Source organism: Pocillopora verrucosa, chromosome 1, assembly GCF_036669915.1.
Source record: "Pocillopora verrucosa isolate sample1 chromosome 1, ASM3666991v2, whole genome shotgun sequence".
Classification (NCBI taxonomy): Eukaryota; Metazoa; Cnidaria; class Anthozoa; order Scleractinia; family Pocilloporidae; genus Pocillopora; species Pocillopora verrucosa.
In genome coordinates this window covers 25,031,595-25,053,499 of record NC_089312.1, presented here as the reverse complement: position 1 = coordinate 25,053,499, position 21,905 = coordinate 25,031,595, and the positions used below count along the sequence as shown (strand labels likewise).

Genomic DNA, 21,905 nt, shown 5'->3' with positions numbered 1-21,905 from the left:
ATTAGACAGAACGATTTTGCTTAGAAACAACAAAAAAAATGAAATATAGCAAACAATGATTGTTTGCCAGTTTATTGAATGATTATAATTGTCAGCTTAGGCATCGTGTGAACAAAGCTAATGGTGAAATTATACATGTATACAAAATGTTTTAGTAAGAATTAACTTTTCATAAATTGGAATTTAATCAAGTTCGACCCGCACGCATGAATATTTCATTTTTTCCGCTATGACGGTGTCGGTAATATGCTGATATTGATCCATGCTCTCAAGGAAATGTCGTTAACTGCTGGCTCGATGGGAATACATATTCAAAGCGAACCATTGGAAATGAAAATGTGTTATTTATTTATTTCTGAAAGGAAGCTAACAGATGGCTTATCATTAAAAGCCAGGTCAATCGATTAACTAATCGAACTGAGAACAAAGAGATTTGGAACCGATAATTAAACGAATAAAGCTGCTTATAGTTTCTTAATAGAATTTGCATGGATTTTCCTCCACAATGAAAAGAATAGTTGACGAAATTTTAAATTTTAAACTGAAGTTTGAACTGAAGCATGCTCTTGATCGACTGATAAATGTACGCGCGTCTCTGTCTTGGTTTTGTTATATTTTTAGGGATATTTCATAGCGGGGTGCTGCTGATCGGACAACTCTTCGTCTTATTTTAACAATTCAGTAGCGAGATTTAAACACCGTAAATGTTGTTAACGCGATTCACATCCAGAACTTCCACATCGGAGATAATCGTTCTTTAATTAAGAAACTTTGAGCACGTTTTAGCAGACTTTTATAATTAAATTGTTATTTATAGCATGTATTTCGGATTCGGAGGAGTCTAAAACAATGCTGCAATCTGTTTCTGAGAAATTCAGGTGAGTTTTCTTCATAAAAATATGGCAATAAGAAAATGTTTTCGTCCCAAGACTTCCTTGATTGCTTAATAACTTTTTTCCCCTACTTTTCGGTATACTTTCGTCGTGCCTACGAATGTTCACGTTCGATCATCGTACGATCTTTGTAGAAAACCGCCCACGATCGCTAACGATCCTTCGCGATTATCAGCAATGATATGAACATCAGGGCGTGGGATTAAAACCTGAAAAACCTGATGTACTCCCAAGTAATTAATTTTATTCTTACATCCGTGACAAATAAATAAGTTATTTAAATCATCTTTCTCTGTCCGATGATCATAGCGTCCTTACAACTTTCCAAATCCTGTTGTTATTGAATGAAAAATTTTTGTTCAATTAAAAACGAACTCAAATTATTGTTGTGGAAATAGGAGAACTTGAGACGTTCTCTTGGTGGAAATCATTCAAAGTCAAACATGTGGCTGGAGACGATGTACTTACTGTAATCATGTGATATTTTGAACTAATCATTCCATGGTGTACGTGAAATAACAATAATGGTACATATGGAATCTGACTGCAGAAACTGAAGAGGGTTTCAGTGGGGTGACGGCTTTTATGGGTAACGGTTAAAATTTCGGCCGATTTAGGGCTAACGCTTAAAATCTTTCTACAAATTCTTTCTTTACGTTTAACTTTGTTTACGAATTATGGTTAAAATTTGTCGATTTTTACGCCTAACGATCAAATTCTTTGGCCCTTTTACGGCTAATGGTTAATTTCATTAATACCCTCAAAGAACATCAAGCTTGTTTTATTTTTTTATATTTTCAAGCGCATTCGATGATTCTTCCATGGAATTTGCCCCATAAAAATTGTAATCATCATTTTAATTATGTCTTGAAGTTATTTCAAACCAATTACTTAGCGAAGTTGAGCAATGATATGCTTACCATAGACAAATCACGAGTTTTGGGGATAGCCGAGTTAAACTGCTATTTCATCCGATTTCCGAGTTGGGTGTTCAAAATTATTCTCAGGAATCTCTATCTCTCATCTCAGGGAAGCGATCTTCCATTATTTATGGTGGTAAATCTGTACATGGCAATGCAATCTGCTTAATAAGTCAATGAATCGAGAAGACTCAACAGTCAGGGAATTTTTATGCATGGGGTTTTGAAAATCAACTGATTAGATTATAAACGAGTAAAAAGGAATTTTGCTGAAAATGGGAAATACATATGAACTAAAAAAAAAAAAAGGGGAAGAATGCCGAGACCCGGGATAATTCAGAACATATTACAGTTCTCCGGATTTGAACCAGGGACCTTCAGATCTTCAGTCTGACGCTCTCCCAACTGAGCTATCTCGGCATGTAACGGAGGATCTATGTTCAAAATCTAAACCGATTTACACCGACGCTTACTACTCAATTTCGACCTTCAACAAATTTAACTACAATGAGATTTCGTCCATTATTGACGACAATTTACCGGTAATAATATCGATTTGAAGTAAAAATCCATTTCTCTTTGCATATCGACCAATCGCGCTAATGCTATCGATCAAGGTGGTAGGTTTCATCGACAAATCATATTGAGTAACTAGAAATCGGCGCATGTTTTGAGGCATTAAACTTTAATGTTACTGGCATTTTGTGTCATTACCTCACTGATAGATTAATGTCCTTTGTGTCTCCCTATTTGGCTGTTATGCACTGACAGATTTTCAAAAAAATTCCTCTTAGCTGTGTTGCATATCTAGAAAGGAAATTTTAAAGGGTCAAGAGGTGACCACCAACTCTTTTTAGCTGTTTTACGTTACGATCTCAATCAACGGCCCTGATAACTTGGATTACGTATCAAGAGTTCACTTAGAGTATTTTCGTTCGTGAAAGATTATTCGAATCACGTCATTTACAGCAAGTTAACAAACTTAACCCAAAGGTACGATCAATGCGGTTGGACTTCGCGTCAGAGAATTTTTGTCTCTATAAGAAGAAAAAAGTCCTTAAACAGTCAAAACACGAAAAGCCAGGAAAGTTCTTTCATAAGAAGATGTAAATTTTGATATTTTATCAAACTGCTTGAATGTCCAAAATCTTTCATCACGTGTGGGTGATCACGGCTCGTACAGAGACATTTTATCATGTTACGATGCATGTAAACTACATGATACTAAATGTTACTTATCATCAATAGCGTTTTTATCGTTGAAAACAACTGACACAGGTTTCAATCGCGTGTGAAAAGTTAGTGAGGTAAAAATAATTTTCTTGACACCAGATATAAATTTAACAGCAGCGCTTGAGAAGCACCGCCGCCTATCGACTTCCTTGTGACTGACGTAATTCACTGAGATCTAAATTTAGCAGAAAATCAAAATTGTTTACTATAGACGTGATAAAAAGTATGAACATTCGAAAGTTGTCTTCAAACTATTGAAGATAAGGCAAATTATTAACGCAGTAATTAAAGTTTTCGGTTTCCGAATTAATCTGCTGCGGAAGAAGACAGCGGCTCACGAGGAACGCACCTAGAAAGATTAACTCAGTGTTGTCATGCTGGTAATACCCTTTCGCCGTGTTTGCGATTCCTACCTAGATACGATAGTTAGCATCGTCAACTTTCTCCTTTGCAACACGGAAAGAAAGATAGAAATTTAGCCCTGCTTTTTTATAACGCGCGACTCCGACAGAAGTTTAATTAATCTCGTACAATTAATTTACTACGGGTTTTTTTTTTCTGAGCTGAGTTAAGTCTCAAGTTAAAAATATGGGAGCAATTAAGCAGGCATATTCAAAATGAACTAAATTCCGTCACGCCTCTTATCCGATCATGTACTCGGAAAACACCCAGGATGTATCGTAAACCGAGGAAAGTGGGAGTCAACTTTCCGAAGAACTCCGACGATATAAATTTGGAGTAAGTTTGAGGAGGGTCAGAAGTCTAAGCTTCAGAGCAGAAGATACTTCAAGAAGAAAAGAAAAAGGAAACTCGACTTAAGGACTGCAAAGGTAAGAATTTAGGACTGTCTCTGTTCTGTCTTTTTCGTGATCAGAGTACCGATAAAGTAAAATTTTTTTTCGCCTAAGAAAAACAGATTATGTCTGTCGATCGATTTCCGTTGTCTCTGTTGATCAATATCCGTTTCTTTGCAAAAATCCAATTCTCATGTAAAAGAACCACAGGATAGGAACAGTTTCTTCTCTTGTAAAGGTCTTAAAGCACTATAGTCTGTATTGGTAAAAAGAATTGCATATTTTTGGCTCAGCATGGTTCACTGTTATAAATTTTGTTTAATGGGATGTTATTATGCTTTAGTCACAAAATTTAGTTCACCAAATGAAGTATAATTAAATTGAATCATCGCTCATAAAATTGACGTGACTCCGCTGTATGAAAGAGTTAGGAACAATACGTTCGCACTGATGGCGTAATTATAAAAACCGGACGTATAAACTTCTCCGGCAGTTAACTCCCCACGAATCCAGTTTTAAGTCGCTACAAGTAACCGACGATTCCAAATGTTGTCGAATGCCACCTTTTACTATTAAGTATAACTAAACTAAAGTTCATATGCCAAGAATTAAGAAGATTGAGTTAAGTAATGGCCTGTATGCTGAGTATGGTCATCTTATTCTAAGTACATGTTTAGTGCAAACCCTAAGGAGTTTACTTTGGAATACTGTGTACTTAGTGACCATTCATAAGATATTCGGACTGTGGTCGGCCACGTGCAAGTTGTGTACCCTTAAGTATTGAAAGAGGAAATGTCAATTTTTTTTGTGCTTTTGAGTTGACCATTTTTTTTTAATAAAACAAGACGATACAATTTTATTTCATTTTAGTATTTCATTGTGACCTGAGACTTAAGGGGAACGCAGCCGTGAAATCGTTATTTTTATATAGGGAGGAGCTAGATGACGGACATTCGATGCGAATTTCAAGTTGCTTGTTTTTTTTCTTTTGATCTCAGATGACTTTACCAGTGAAAGTGATCACGATCCTTAGCCTCGTCATGATGTTGCACTCCAGCAATGACGTAGATGCATTCATCATCAGCAGCAATATTCAGAGATGTTTTGATAACTGTGAGAATAAGTTCTTGGACTGTTTAATCTTCTGTGATATGGCCAGCGAAGAATTGTGTGAAAGAAGATGCAGAGGAGTGTTGAACGACTGTGCTGCCAACTGTCCGGCGACCTTCGTCAGATGAAAAAACGTATTGCAGTTGACCTTATAAGACAAACCACATATACATTGGAATATAAATATTTATTTTCGTGCAGGGAAGAAGGAAGAAGAAGGAAATTTGTTAGATGCGAGACATTTTGAGGGCTTAAATGTCAAATGTTGGCATACCTCAACGTCAGACAGATAAATGATATTATCAGTAGCCAATATGTTATTGCCATGTTCTGACTACTAGTAGACGGATGAAGTTACGATACGCTCGTTTGTTCATTCATTTCAAGCTAGAAGCGAAAATTCAACTGAATACGAAATCTGTAAATCAAGTTTATTGCAATCGGCAGTATTCAACCCAGAGAAATTAAATTTGTTGAAAGGCATCGTATGTGACGCATGTAGCTTGTTTTATCACAAACATAATAGAACGTAAGCTTAATCTCGTACCATAACACGCATACACCTATTTAGTGTAAGTCAGTGACTTAAAGCTTTCGGCAAAGAGATTTAGAAATCCCCGTAAATATAGGGATACACATGTTTATATACGTATGCAGTGTTCTAGTCGAATGAAACTAAACAGAACCGTTTAATAGAATACAACGGACGTTTGGTCTATAGTTCTGTCAATGTATTTAGAAATCAGAGTTTATACAAGCGACCAGCGGATGATCATAGGAGTTTCTTGTCAGTCGAGACTTTTATTTATCTAATTCAATGCGGAGGATGTTTCCTGCTTTTCTCAAGAAACTATTGCGGGAGACATAAATTTGGAGATTTGCACAACAGATAGAGATTGAGAACTCGTTTCCATATATTTCAAATTTCGCTAGTTAGATGCCCATGAAAGTAAGAATAATATTTTCTAAACTGAATTAACTGAAAAAAAAAAAAACTGCCCAGACATCTACCGGCATCATTAATTTGTTTCTATATTAACAGCCATTTCAATGTCACCAGAGACAGTAAATGATCTACAAAATTGTTAATATCTTGTCATGGCACGGTCGTGCAGGAAAATGAGACAGAAAATATAATGGTTTAACCTAACTTAAAACTTAATGTGAAGTCATCCGCTGCTACAGTCGTCTCCTTTAAAGACGTTACTGAGGATGCAATGTAACGCCCCTCCCCCTCCCCCTACCCCTCCCCGCCTCTCCACGAGGAGGATGGGTTCTGAGCAGGACGCTTAAATGAAGCCGTGAGAAGGGAATTGAACAACCTAGAATTTCACCGGGACATAAAAGCATCGTCATGGTAATCATTAAATTTTATAATATTAACCTAAAGGTGATCTGGTTCCTCTGTATTTATATAAAATAAGGATGTAGTTCACCTTTGATCTCCATATCCCTTGTTCCATGGGATGCCCGTGGCAAGCCCACCTCTGGTTTGCCCGCCGTTCCTTTTACATCGTAAACGCAAATCGAAAAAATTCTTGAAATACTTGACATTTCCCGTATCTCTTACCAATGAATGAGTAGCCAGTAATCGGATTACAAGATTGATAAAATGGCAACACATAAACCTTGACACCGAGGCTTCAGAGTACGGGAAATTGTCTCCAGCTGTTACCGCATGGATGTCATTCTGACAATTTTCTAGTACTTGGTAAAACTTATTTATTGAACTTGAAAAATGACGAATTCTTTTCTAATTAAAAGGCGTCTGTTCTGCTGTCCAAAGTGACAAGACTTATTCTCATACGCGTCTTCAGTTTCAAAAAGTTCCCTTTTGGTGACCAAAATTGGTCATTTTTTTCCCCGCTGTGGTCAAAATACCAAATTCAAGAATAATGAAACACGAATTCCTGTCTGAATTTTGTTTAAAGCCGGAAAACCGTACAAGTATTTAAAAAGAAGTGCTCACCTTTTTCTGAAGGTTCTCTTGGCTCTCTCTTGTGACTTAGTTTGTCGCGAAATACTGTGAAGTTCTTCCCACAAGCCACGCCAAATTTATATCTGCCTCAAAGGTACAAGGACTGCAATTTTCTTTAATAATTAATTGGAAGTTCCCTTTAAAAAAAAAGGAACAGCGACCTGCGTTCACAGAAAAATTCCATGGTGAATGGAATTTTTTCAATGGTGAAACAAAATCACACTCTAATCCGGTTTTCAGTGAATGAAATGAGCATCCTGTTAGAGCAGAAACACGACAGTTCACCACGATGGAAAATCTTCTTTTCTCGTTCTTAATATCTCAGAAAAAAAAACATAAAATAAAAAAAATAAAAATAAAAAAATAAAAGCATAAAAGAGTAATGACTGTCCTTTATTAATATACATAGTATTTTCTGTAATAATTATTATAATAGGGAAAGGGAAATCAGTAAGTGAAAAATTTACTCATGATGTCAAGTTTAATACCTTCAAATTCTGCTTGCCGTGAGTAAAAATCAATGACACAAAATCAATACCCGCACTAAACGTGCAATGAAAGATCTAAAAAAGGTGAAAACTTAAAAAAAGGGAACTGTTGGAACTGTTAACAACCAAACTGAAATAGGAGACATGCATAAAAAGACTTAGAATCAGGAACACCGGAACACACTAGAACACCAGAACACCCCGGAACAAGCCGGAACACCAGAACAAGTCGTAACGCTATGGGACAGTTCCTTGCCTGAATCGTTATCTGACAGAACGCTGGCAACAAAAAGATAAGCACTTAATTATAACACAAAAAACAGAAACATGACGGGGGATTGATGTGATCACCGCAGTTTAATTTGCGGTACTCTGGTGCTCAGAGTTTTCGTATGTGTTCAAATGAGCCAGTTATAAAAGTTATCTGAAAACGGCTGGTTTAGTTCCAGCATGTTATTTTGACCGAAGTCCTGACAAAAAAAGTCACCATAGGCCTTCCTAAATGTTGACAGCCATACATAAAGTTTGTTTAGGGGTTACAGGAGCGCAATATCCAAGGTTTATTTGAATTAGATAATGAAATTTAAACATGATGTTCTAATGACTTCCAAAACCATATACTTGCATATCTAAGGTGCTACAGAAGTGCCATAATAATGCAGAAAGCGCCTAATAATATCATTCATTATGAAAAAAATCAACTGTTCGGTTCGCTGATTGCAGCTATACAAGAGTAGTACAAACGTAACTCAATACGCGAATTTCGTTCTTCGTTCTCGCAAAAATTCCTCAAAAAATTTAAACAAAAGTCGCTGGGAAGATTCGAGGGATTTTAATCGAAATTTCCAAAGAACATTGAGGCGCTACAGAACATCATAACATGCACATGTCGAATTTTGAGGATCCATATCAAACTCATGGGGTAGAAATAGTCTTAACATGAATGTAGTGACTACGCCCAGTTCAACACCCCACTCAAATCGAGTGTAATTTTCGAATGTTTTACCATCGTGCGGATTCTCTACGGAAAAAGCACTCAATGTACCTCTGAAATATTAAACTATAATATTGTGGCTTTCTATTTCGCTAATTTTCTAACTTGAAGGTAAAGTTTTTCCCTCGTCATTTTTACCTTTTCTCCGAGCGGTTGCGTGAAATTAACAAGGCGTTTTTGATCAAAACACGACCGAGCGAAGGGTCTCGGGCGATATCTCTTTTACGCAGGCGCAAATCAAAAATGTACTGCCAGAATCAGAAAGAGGAACAAATTTCCTTTGTTTTGATATGTAAAGTGTCGAACAAAAAGTAGATTTACCCTCGTCAAATGGCGTTTCAAAACAGCTGTATCTTCCTCCTTTTGATTTTTTCCTGTTTTGTAAGAGGAGAGGGATCGGGAAACTCGGAGAGCGCTTCGGGAATTAATCTGCCATCGTTTACTTACAAGATAAACAAATAAGATTTGTGAAGTTCGTTGAAGTATGAAGTCTAAATAAATGCCTTTTTTAAGCTTGTTTGCTGGATTTTTCGTAAACTTCCCTGATTCATTTTTCGTTTCAGCTTACTAATCTATACTATTTCAAAGCAATGTAAAGACAAAGACGGAGAACCACGAGTCGGTCTTTTCAAAAATCGTAAACAAAGTGTTTGAGTAATCAGGTATACGAGGTATAATAATCAATAGCCGCACATCAGAAGTCTTCAGAAATAAATTATTCTGTCTTCAGAAAGCTGTCAAGAAAGCTAGTGGTCGTGGCGGAAGGCAATTAAATGCACTTCTTAGCAAGTTGGGGCCCTCGGTATCGATTTAATATCATATCGATCTCAATATCATACAGTTTTGTATCTTTCTTCCGTGGATTCACCTTTCTAACGAGGGTGTATGTTGAGTATTCATTGCAAAATCGCTTTTTTTTTTTTTATTTCCCTCTTTGGCCTGTCCGCCATTTTGAAAATTCGTAACGGAGAGCAAGCGCATTACGTGGGGTTAGTGGTTGCGTACACCTGGAACCGAGAAAAACAAATGTTCGTCCCACTGGGGAAAGAGTTTGATATGTTTCTAAAAAAGATGTACCTGAAAAAAACTGATAACTATTAGCCTTGTTTTATTCTAGATGAAGATCCTAAAGATATTATGCACAAATATCGGCAGAATTCTTTGTGAATTTGGGTCGTGTAATAGTCAGCCTTTTTTTTCTCTTTCATATTATGATATTGAAACATAATTCAGGGTGGATGGTAAATCAACAATGAGTTTGGAATGAATGCAAGTTCTGAGGGATCTACCATTGCCGATTCGAAAGGAAGCTTGAAGAATGGAAAGAAGCATCAGTAAACTTTCGGAAAAAAAATTGTCACGAGAATATTCCCTTCCCCCTCTCAAAAGAATTGTTTTCTGTCAACTAAAAGGTCTAAATCCTTGCTTAATGGTGCAATTGTCTTTCTTTCACCTGGTCAAATGTTGTGTTAGATTGTGAGCTCTTTCATTGATTGTTAACATCGTAAAGGCTCGTGCGTGTCACCGTGAAATTTCTGCAAATCCTTCAATATAATGCAGCTTTGCATTAGGTGTATTTTTCTATACTCAATAGGCTCCAGCTAGTTAAAGTAATTGTTCTCGCGCCAAACTGCTTCAATATAATTCACCCTTATTGAAAGCTCGGAGAGTGGGATAATCTGCATCAAAAGCACCTGCTAGTAACGTTTTAGCGGCTTACTATTTTCTTGCTGGGGGAAATTAACATAAGCCTTTTCGGCGCCGAAGAAAAAGTTATAGTTTACAGAAATGAAAATATAAATTAGTTCACTTGATCGTACGATTTTTACGAAAGAAGAAAGTTGCCTGCCATTTCTTCGACCGTGTTGATTTCGTGCAATCAACAATTTTTTAGGCTGCTTGCATCCGTTGTTGATATTAGAATTAAGATATTATTTTAAATGCAGAAAAACATTATTTTGCCAAAGTAGATAATTTCTTGCTTGCTAAGCCGTCGTTTTTAACATCATTTATAGACTTGGCAAATTAAGCAAATATTTTTAAATATTGAAGACGAGAAAATGATACTAGTTCAGAAAATATCTAGCAGACCTTCTTTTGACTTGGTTTTACATTAGCATGTCATTCAATAATTTTATGCAATTTTCTGTTTGTTTTGAAGTGTTTTGTTGTCGCACTCAGTCTTCGAGTTAATAGAGCTAATCTGATAAACAATGGGATGAAAAACTGTTACTGTGAACGCTTCCACTGACATGTCAAATGTAAAATTTGCATTCTGAAATGTGAAATCCCTTGCTCTTTGCCATAAACCACTGTTTTTTTGTATCTAATCCTTTTAACTTTTTGTTATTTGAGTCAGACAAACCTCTTTCCGTATAAATATTTCATCACTCAAGGCCGCTCTATGTTATTGACATGCGCCCTATAAGTCCCAAAACACCTGAAATTAATGTTTAGAAATGCAAATAGCGCAAAGTTGAAAATTACCCGAAATGTAGTATTACATATATTTTACTCCTGCGACTCGCTGAATCCACCAGTTGAGATCGAAAATAAGGGTAAGTACACGTAACATGATTCAACATGATTCAAATTCAAGTTTTGATCCATAGATGATTTCGAAGGCTATTTTCAAGATTAAAAGTTCGATTATGAATTACCCGAAACAAGCCACTAAATCCAGCTAAATTCAGTCGATGAAAGACGCTGACCTCAGAATTCAAGGTTGTGGAATACGATAGAGCCTTACTGTTGATTTTGGTCGATGGTTCAGCCGAATTTTCCTTTTTTTACTAACGAAGTTCGGTTGTTGGTTGATTCACCTATGAAAGAATGAATTGCAACGATCGTGCGTGCGATTCTGTGCGTTAATGCGAATATTAATGCACTTCATCACAATATAGACAAAACATTTTCGAAAATTTTTTTGTTTTTTAAGAGTTTGTGAACCCGTCCAGCTTAGTGTGCTGTAGTTCAACAAACGATATTTCTGCGAAAGTTCGGCGAGTTATTGGCGTCACCTTTTCTGAAAACTGGCTTAATTCGATTCGGCCTCATTGTTAGCAACAAACATACTGAACTGAAACTGTAGAAGTATACTAAATTCCGACAGAGTTGTAAAATTACACCGAGCATCAAAAACTTAAAAGACATTTTGGATCCTTTGGAATTCGTGGCGCACTACGTTCATGACTCCAAGCACAATATTAAAATTTTTTTCCCCTGATGGTAATTCAAGATGGTTAACCTGCATCAAACTGCGGGAGATCCTTCTATTTATTAACGTCCTGCTTGCTTTTACGTTCAGGGCCTTTCTTTGAGTTTGCAGCTCGCAGAAAAATATCATTGATATTACGTGTCAAAATTTATTAGATTTTGCTTTATTTCATCGCATGTTTACAGACTACCAAGTGATTCAATTTTTCGTTCATGGCACCGCGAAAGAGGCGTAATGAAAAGTACAGTAATTTATCAGTTTAAACGCTTTCCATTAGTACATATAAAGATAGTTCTACCAACCAAGACAGTTAATTGAAAGCGATGCTGTGATTACAACAGAAACACAGCGAGTCAGAAACCAGTGTGAGATTTTCTCTGCTAAAGGAAGTAGTCGCTCCAAAGCAATAACTTTAACAATTTCATGTTTTCATGGATCTCAATGATGTTGCACTGATCAGTTGAGGCTAAGATTAACCCTTTCAGCCCTAAGAGCGACTAACATCTAATTTGTCCTCGCAATAACTCCCCTGAATCACACATGAAGGCCACAAGAATAAAGAAAATGATCAACAACTAAAGAATTTCTTTATTTTTAAAAAAATTCTACTTGTCAGCACCTGAACACATTAGAAGTGTATGATGAACAGTATGAAGAATATTGCATGCTGATTTTGGGGTGTAAAGGGTTAACCAAAATTTTAAGAACATACTGAGAACACACCCGGGCTGAGAGTCGGTTAACAACGTCTTTATTTTGCTTTTTTTTGTGAAAAGTATGAATAAAGGTAACAGAAATGTAAAACTGTGGTCGAACAGGAGAATTAACTCACGTCCGAACTGATCTATTGAAACACAACATCACATAACTTTAAGAACAAGTTAAGAACGTTTTCGGGCTCAAATAGAAAAAAAAAATAAGAACGTTAAGTCTCAGCCCAAAAATTAGACTTTCCTATATCGAAAAAAGTGTATTCCCCTTTTATCAAATCTTAAGCCTATTAGCTTTTGATGTTCCGACAGCCTCTTTAATTGTAGTCCCTCGATAATTGAGAATGTAAGAATAAACTTGAACCAGAATATTTTATAATAATAGAACAGTTAGTCCGGGGGTCAGCCGATACGTTCGAATCATTTTCCTATTCTGATTTTAAAACAACACATTTTTCGTAATTTCAACTTGAATTGCTCCCCTATTATTTCTTCGTTGTGATCAATATTATATTTGATATATCTTGCCAAAATATTGCCATTTGCCCGATTGATTGGATCTCGCTGTTTGTAGATTAACCATGAACCAATCGATACCTGTCAAGGCAAAGCCCACAATAGTTTGGAAGTCTTCAGTTAAGCTGTGACGCGCTCCTTGCATAATGCAGGACTGTTATCAAATATGGAATTAAAACAAGGCCTCCCTCATCATCGAGATCTTGGTATTAGCGCAGTTGTAGAACATTCGAACACGAAATCAGAAGGTCAGGGACTCGATTTCTCATGCAGGACTAGGATCTTTTTTTCGATCCCAAGTTCGTAGTAAAGCGAACAAAATCTTTCTCTTCTTTTTCTTCGACGAATGAGCTGAAATTTTGCCCTCTTTCTTATCCCATATTCAAGAAATGAATAAGTCTCCGAATTGTTACCCGACGTTCCGGGATTTATTACCTTCAAAACTATCAAATAATAACTGGTATTTTCTTACAAGGTTATACAGCGATAGGTTTTCGTAGCAGTAGAATGAACGACCTCAGATGAGACTGGACGGGAGCGTTCGATCTAAAATGCTTCAATATTTTTGTAGTACCTATCATAACGACCAATTCAGAAACATATGAAGGAAATTTAACAATTCAAATGAAAGTTTGGGAAGGATATCAAGTATATCTTTAAGGAAAAGGAGAACTGAAGGGCTTCGGAAATTACCATCGTAAATACGTCAACAAAAGACACTAAGAACCACTGCAAGCTGATGGCGCATATACAGCTTTAGCTCAACCCAACAAATGATTTGCGACAAAAGGAATTTTGTCCTTTTCATTCCACCTACCCGACCACGCCAGTAAATCTATATTGACACGCCAACCGAAAACCACCCGTCATTATTTCAACCGCACTAAAGCCTTTGATCCCAACACAAAGGACCAGGTAATTGTAATTTGCATGGAAAATTTTTTGGTATTTCCAATTTTCCTTTCGCAATTTGAAACTTGTGCCGTTTAATTTTTTTTACACCATAATTGTCACTGAAAGTGAACCATCAGCCACCAAACAATTCAAGGATCTCCTGCGGCGATGGGCGTTAATTAATTATCAGGCTCGCTATTCATCAGAGTCACATGCACTACCGTTTGCTCTTTCTTTCCTCGTCCCTTCTTTTCCTTTTTTCGTCCCTAAAATTTCCTAGAAAGACAGATCATTTATTACAAGGAAATAAATCGGCGATTGTAAAAAAACCTTCTCAAATTAAACCACGTATGTAACAGAGTCAAATTAAAGAAAATGGATGTATACTGTATTCTACACGGAAGCGTTGCCATCATGCTTCACAACTGTGAACCATTTCATCAGAATTACCACTCTTTAGGGGGCTCTTAAAGGTCACCTTTTTGAGGGAACCGTCCCTTATTCTGTTAAATATTATAAACGTATTTCAGAAATTTTAACACCTGGCATTTCGCTGGACTTTCGCTTGAATAATTGTTATATTTCATCATTAACTAACCATATCCTTTTTTTAATCATTTTTTATTTCTTTTTTTCATTAAACGTACTCTTTTCATAGAAGTACTCCAACAATGATGTGCCGTTTGACTGTCACCCACATGGTATTCTTGAGCACAGTGTCTGTGTCGAACGCATTGTTTGTTGCATGGGAAAAGGACGCAAATTTGACTTCAGATGACATATTTATTGACGTCAAGAACACTTACGTACCTAGAAGATTTGGTAGGATAACACAAGAATTCAGGAATCTGACCTCCCACTCTCTGGACGAGCGCTGTCAGAAGGGCATGGGACTCTCCATTTCGTGGAGTTTGAATTTACCGTACGCTGGGATCTTGGGACCGAAATTAGGCAAAAAGTTTGGCTTTGCCGCACGAGGAATATTTCCAAGTGAGTTACTGTACGTTCCTCTTTCCTTGTCGAATTTTAAGTCACTGAAGGTTCTACGCGATGAGGGTACTAATTTGGGCGTGGTCGTTCTCAAATGAATAACATTCGTGGAATGAAACACAATGGAATTAAAACTTGATAGCTTGGGAGGGCGGACAAACAAGTGGGAGGTAAGAGTTACCCGTAAATAATAGAGGATGGCTAAGAAAAAATGAAAGGTTTAGGCAAATTTAGTCAAGATGCATCAGCCGTGACGTACTCTCTTTCGGGTCTCTTTCGTCGGCCGTCAGGAAACCATTGGAGGGCGACTTTGGATAGGGCTTCGGTGACATTGGGAATTGGTCAAGTTGCCCTTAGGAGTATTCAACAAATTTAAAACTCCTTAGGGGAGTAATCATGAGAAAGTTTTGATACTAATGGATATAAATTCAAATCAATAGATGTCATCAACAGAATTGTTCAACATTGTTGCAACGGAAGTAAAATCAAGTACGGTGCCTTCGTGAAGAGTATTTGGGAAGCTGAAGATTTTTTCTCTGAACAGAAGTACGATTTTACTTTTCCTGTGTACATCGCCAAAGTAGACAAGGACTCGTACCGTGATCAACCGTTTGTCCCAGTTGTCACAGCACCTCGGGTTATGTTACTAGTCTCTGAGAAGGTATAGACATGTTTTGATCACAGTTATAACTTTTAGTTTGGTGGAAACAGTTCGTGGTGTCACTAGGGGAATGCACCGACGTGGATATTGGTTTAGTGGACTCGGAATCGAGAGATCCGAGCTCTAGCCCTGGCCGGGTCGTTGCATTTTTAGGAAAAAATTCTTAAAATACTGAGTATCTCTTTCCAAACAAGATCAAGTAGACAAAGGAATTACAAGTCGGGGCCGACCTTCATCATGATTAACGAGGTGAAGCCATACCTCTCTTCTCCTTTCTATGATTTTTGATATAGCAGTTTGTTGTGCATACCACTGAAAGTTAGAAGAGCACGTAGGATTTTCAGCTGAGGAATTATCTGAAAAAAGAAAAAAAAAACAGATAAGAGATGTCTGGTGTTCAGGCGGTCTTGGTGGTATGAACTAGTGAACATTCTATACTTTCCTAGTCTCGAAAGTTTATTTAATAAAAAATTCTTGTGTATTAATCATTTTCACGTATCAGTAATCAAATAACAATAATTTTATCATGTTTTTCCGCAAAGGGAACAAAGAAAACAAAGAATTTCGCGAGCACAATATTCGATACTTGGCCATTCTTGGTATTTATTCTGGCTGCAGCAGGCGCTTCTGGAATGATGGTGTGGCTACTGGTGAGCATATAGATAAGAATCACTGCAGGACTTAAGCTCATTTATATGTCATACGAACTAAAGAACAAGCAACCAACAACACAGCAGAAAAATGTTTTTTAGCACAAAGTAATGATTTTGTCGTGACTTAGTTAAGAATCACTCTAATACTCACTTTTATTCAAGGTACTTTTCACTGAAAGGAAAACCATCTCCCTGAAAACCATAACAGCTGTGAATTGCTTGCCTGCTTCTTCTCTCGTCCTCACTCAAAGGCTGAAATGGTAACTGGTTATTGCAAGTAACACCTTTAAATAATCTTTTTTTTTTTTTACAGGAGTTTGTTTTCTTCTCTAATGAATTTTCCAAGAGATTTGTGAACGGAGCCTGGGACGGATTTTGGTGGGCGGTTGTTACCATGACAACAGTAGGGTAAGTGATATACAAATATTCTACCACTTCCTTTGGCTAAAGTTAGCTAAACAAGAGGGCTAAATGAAAATTACCCTCTGTAAAGATCCATTTTGTTGGCGGAAAAATTATGATTAGAGGAAATTGAATACTGACCCGTATTTGTGTGTGAACAGCTACAACCATACATGTATTTTAACGTTTTATGCAGTAAGCCACGAAACAACATTTTGATTCGTTCTGAGTACCAGAGAGAAATAATTTTGTCAAAGTTTACATAGATTAAGCCATGAATCGTTTTGCAAGGTCCCAAACACCAAAGATGCGAGGATTTAAGGATATCTTTGAAAGTGACTGAGGATAGGAACGATTCACACATGGCCGTTGGAATAACGAACATGATCATTTAACAGTAAATGATTTAAACACAAGAGTAGTAATTGATCATGTACTTTAACAGGACTTTATAACCTGTATAATTTCTCGAATTTGATCACCCGGCTGGGAGCGATCCGAAAAGGACCGTTACCTGGACACAGACAACGAATGACATTTGGACAATCTAACCGGAAGTCATCATGACCGGGTTAAGTGTCTTATTCAGATTGCATTAAGTTGTTGGATATGAGATTAAAAAAAAAAGGCTAACTCCTTTTGAGAACGTTTCTCTTACGTATCATTATTGGAACGGTACATCCCTTTTTTTAAACTTGATAGTGTTTTTTTTTTGTTTTACCAGGTACGGTGACAGTTCCCCTAAATCATTGCCGGGTAGACTTTTCTGTTTCATCTGGATCATTACTGGAATAAATATAATATCGATATTTACTGCATTGGTCACAGCCTCTGTTACAGCCACAACAAGACCCTACTTTAACATTCATGGCGCTAAGGTACTTGCTTCAATCCTTCTGTAACGAGCATGGACCCCGTTCGTAGGTTAAGCCAAGGCAAAGAGCGCAGCGCCAGTTAGTTTATTTTTTCGAGTCTTTTTCTGGTCTTCGCCTGTTGGGCGGAGTTTGCTTTAAAGAGGGTGAGAGATCTTCGCACAAACAATCAGTAGCGTTACGCCTTGTTGAACAAGTTTGGTACTAGTATGTAAGAAGTATAGGTGATTGTCCTTTTCTGAAATTAGGACTGATGTGAGAACGAGTCCCTGATATACCTAAAAAAGGTCTTTCTATTTCCACTCATCCTTTAACTTTGCGGGAGAGTTGAGGAAGAGACCCAAATACCTATCTCTTTCGTAAACGATAAATTTCAAAAGCCAAACAGCCCTATATTAATAAAATATATCAATCTAAACGTTTAATCGATTCATATCCATCAGATTGGTGCAGTAAACGGCAGTGAAGAGTTTCGACTTGGAGTCAGCATTAACTTTGATATGCAAGGTGAGATGAGATAGGCCAGGAGATTAAAACGATGGCAGAGCCTTTAAGTAGGTAGCTTCTTAAGTAGCCGGATATCGAGCAACGTTCCCTCTGGGGAAAGGCTGCGGAAGGGATCATTAAGCAAGTCAACCGTCAACGATCGATGCTTTTACAAATTACTTTTCGTAATAGACCTCGCTTACCATAGAGTCTCAGTGGCTCAGTGGCAGAGCATCGGAACGCGGAATTCGAAGTTCCGAGGTTCGATTCCTCATGGGGATCCTTCTTGGTCCAACGCTTGTGACAAGACGAAAAAACATATTTCTTTATACTATTTACTTGTTTGTTTGCTCCTTTGTTCTTCGATTTTATTTTCAGAAATCTGTAGATGACAATTTAAGTGTCAGACCAATATCATCAAGTTTTTTTTTTATTCCTTTCTTTTTCTGATATAGCATTTAGCACTCCGGTGGCGATGACTAAAGCCGTGCAAGACTTCAAAATTGACGGTCTTTTGATTGACAATTATGCTTTGACAAGGTTTTCCCAGTTCCTGGAGAAGGGTCAGGGATTGCGAGTAGAACGCACGATTGAACATCCAATCACATACGGCCTTGTACTTCCATCCGGGGCACCTCAAACCACGCAATGTGTGCGACGTTACATGAGGAACTACAACCATGAAATATTTGATCACATTGCAAAATATCTCATTCCTATCAAGGTGAGGAACGAGGTGAAATAGAGAATTAAGGTGGACGAGAGAAGAACAATTTTAAAAGTTTTCAAGACAAGAACGCTTTTAATTGTCACTAAAGAGACTTCTCTGCTTAGTCAGCGAGCAAGTGAAATGCCACGTTTGTCATCAACAGTTAGTTGATTAAAATAGATACCTTTCTCTTTCTGTTGATACAAGTATTCACCTCTAAAAAATCTCTTGATCAACTATATGAACTAGTCGGACAGATTCATGATATCAGTAAACAACAGAAGTATAGTTTGAAAATCTGAAGTTTATCCCCAGATTAAGATATTGTGTGAGATGTCCTACACTTTTTTAAATTTATTTATTTTGTTTTGTTTGTGTGCTTATTGGTTGTGTCTTTGTTTTTTTTCTCGGTGACCTGTAGAACAGTCCCCATCACAATTCTCTGCCCGAGAAGGAAGCAAAGAAAAGTTTAAATTACATTAGGAAAGAACGCATATTAAACTCCTATGAACTCAAATTAATAACTCTCAGTTCACTGCCTTTAATAGCCCGTGTATGAGACACTGCAGATGAACTGGTAACGAGGGGAGAGTCTTGTCAGTTGCCATTTCTAAAGTGCTTTGATAATGCATGTTACAGCGAATATTCAAACTAAAAACTGATCCTATTTCATTTGCCAGACCAAACAAACTGATAAAAACTTGGCAGTTGAAGCGACGGAAGCTCTCTTTTACCAACAAACAACATTCGTGAAAATTGTCAGAAATGGGGTCATTATTGTGGGCAGTCTCGTAATCATTGGACTCTTATGGGAGTTATATCGAAGATACAAACAAGGACTCTTATGTGGATTTCCATGTCGAAGGATCAAACATGGTAGGTCATTAGTGGTACCTTTAGCCGCTATTAGTACCGCTGGATCAGCTGAGTGACTGGCTGACTAAATGACAGACTGAATGATTGACAGACTGAATGACTGACTCAGTCACTCTCTTGCTGGATAACTGACTGACTCAACTGAAAGGTTGATCGATTGATTGGCCATCTGACCGACTGACTGATTCAATCACTAACTTGCTTACTCACTTGCTCATAGACTGACTGGCCTATTCACTGACTGATTGATAGGCTAAGTGAATGATTGACTAGCGGACTGGACTGATAGACCAAGGGACTAACAGCGTAACTAACTGACCTACTGACTGACTTTCTGACTTCTAGACGGACTAACTAACTGACTGACTTGCAGACGGACTGACTGACTGACTTACTTGCAGACGGACTGACTGACTGATAGAATAACTGAATGATGACCGACCGACTGACTGACTGACTCACTTACTGACTTACCGACTTATTTACTCATTGACTGACTCACCGAGTTATTGACTGATTTCCGGACTCACTCACTGACTTACTGACTCACTGACAAATTGACCAAACGACTAACTGACTGACTCACTAACTTACTTACCGACTCACTGACTCATTGACTGACTCACTGACACACTGACTTACTGACTCACTCACTCACTCACCGACTCACTAATTTACTGACTGACTGACTGACAAATTGACCGACCGAGTAACTGACTGACTGACTGGTAGAATAACTGAATGACGACCGACCGACTCACTGACTGACTCACTCACTTGCTCTCTCATTGCCTCACTAACTCACTGTTTCACTGACTCACTAAATTACCGACCGACTGACTGAAAAGTATTGACCTATCGACTAACTGACTTACTGACTGACAGACCGGCTGACTGAAAATGGCGCACTTGCTACTTTTCATTCATCGGTATACTTTTTTTTCCATTTCAGGTAAATCGAAATCAGGCACGCTGGTTCCCAACGACGCCAAGCAACAAATGATTGCTCTGCAGTCAAAAAGTGAGTCAAAGAAAGTCAACGCCGAAGAGCTCGTGCTTGGCTTCAATAAGTTCCATAAACACTGGGTGGAGCAGTTGGAAAGCGTGAGGTCACGTAAACCGTAAAGCCGGAATAATTCCATTCACATTTGCGAGGCGAAACCAGATTTAATAGCAGATATACTAAGATGAAATAGACACCGGTCACTAAAAAAACCAAACTGAAGTGATAAAGACTTCTGTAAGAAGTATTTTAATCGATCCATGAATAAAGCTACCGCCCTCAAACCTAAGCTGGACTGATTTGAATTAGTTTCAGAAAAAGTTCGCTCTTTATTTATCGCGTACGTTATATTTGTTTGTTAAGTTAGTGTTAGGACACAGCCAATAAAATTACCTTGGTTCAAGTGTTCCACGGCAAGAGTTGAAATTCTTCTTAACGATTACCTCATAAGAACAATATCTAGAGTTTTTAGGACGCAGGGCCTCATTCCATATCCTCCGGTTTTCTGGGCTGGCTTGGTTTGCTGAGATCTCGGCACTTTTGCCTAACCCAACAAAAATCAATTTCGTAATTACGTGACAACCGAGCCAGCCCGGCTCAAGCAAACAAGCGCTTATTGACAACGTTGCTATTTAGCCGACCAAACTGCCTCTTGAATCACTTTCATGCGCTGTAGCAAGTAATTGATCTAATTTAACATATTTTTCTCATAGCTATTACAACATTTTGTTACTCCAGGATGTCCTGCAATATTCCGAAATATTTTTGGTGTTCCATGTTCATGATTTTCTCGATGACCACAATTCGAGCTCGGTCGTGTAATTGAGGAAGATGTTATCCGTTTATCCCGAGCACGGGACAATGACATATGCGAGTTTCTCAAAAACAATCGCACCCCAGACCATAGGGTTCGAGCTCCGTTGTTTAAAGTTCGACCACTGAGATACAAAGAACTCGAAACGACTTACTTTCTCTAAGAGATTAAGAATTCTTTTTTTATCACTCTCGTGACAGCTTAAGTGAAAGAAATCAACGAAAATTCGCGCCATTGTAACTCATAAAAGTGAACAAAGCTTGATATACACTCTACTTAGAGGATTGCTCGGCCGCACATGTAAAGAAAAGTGCTTGTTCGGACACTCTTACCCGTCCGTTTCTTTTAAGAAAAGCTTCCATGTATGTAAGCTTTTCGGTTTCTTCCGTGCATGTAAGCTTTTCGGTTTTCAATTTCAATTTCGGCCAATTATGCCAAACTGTCTGTTTGGTAAATGTATAAGTAGGTTCAAACCTTTATCGACTTTTCCTTTCGTATGTTTGAAAATTCTAATGGCGAGAGTCAGTGTAACTAGTCAGCCTCGTTTGATATATTTTCATAGCCGGGAAAATAAAGACTGTTTTGTTGTCATTTTTTTCAGTTTTAATTTTGTAAATACCCTCCAGAGTGATAATAACAGTGATAACGTTTGTGTTCCTTAGCATAAATATGTTTGGGGCCTTCTCAGAGTT

The 21,905-nt window shown here is 37.6% G+C and overlaps 1 protein-coding gene and 1 long non-coding RNA gene across 2 annotated transcripts; both read left to right on the top strand.

The window, feature by feature from the left end:
* Positions 1–3,746: 3,746 nt before the first annotated feature.
* On the top strand, positions 3,747–5,443 carry LOC136283554 (uncharacterized). The gene is made up of 2 exons (XR_010718833.1): positions 3,747–3,876; positions 4,839–5,443. It is a non-coding gene; the product is annotated as an uncharacterized lncRNA (long non-coding RNA).
* A 5,421-nt stretch (positions 5,444–10,864) lies between these two features.
* On the top strand, positions 10,865–20,807 carry LOC131796428 (uncharacterized). The gene is made up of 10 exons (XM_059114012.2): positions 10,865–10,968; positions 14,406–14,737; positions 15,178–15,398; positions 15,941–16,048; positions 16,365–16,459; positions 17,178–17,331; positions 17,769–17,832; positions 18,267–18,535; positions 19,201–19,396; positions 20,349–20,807. The coding sequence occupies exons 2-10, from the start codon at positions 14,419–14,421 to the stop codon at positions 20,519–20,521; spliced, it is 1,599 nt and encodes a 532-aa protein (XP_058969995.1). The 5' UTR covers positions 10,865–10,968; positions 14,406–14,418; the 3' UTR covers positions 20,522–20,807.
* Positions 20,808–21,905: the final 1,098 nt, after the last annotated feature.

Excerpts from the sequence above, each read along its gene's own strand:
- LOC131796428 (XM_059114012.2), top strand. The coding sequence starts at position 14,419 with ATGATGTGCCGTTTGACTGTCACCCACATGGTATTCTTGAGCACAGTG. Across the intron at positions 14,738-15,177 it reads CGCACGAGGAATATTTCCAA|ATGTCATCAACAGAATTGTT; the intron begins GTGAGTTACTGT and ends TCAAATCAATAG. Across the intron at positions 16,049-16,364 it reads GAATGATGGTGTGGCTACTG|GAGTTTGTTTTCTTCTCTAA; the intron begins GTGAGCATATAG and ends TTTTTTTTACAG.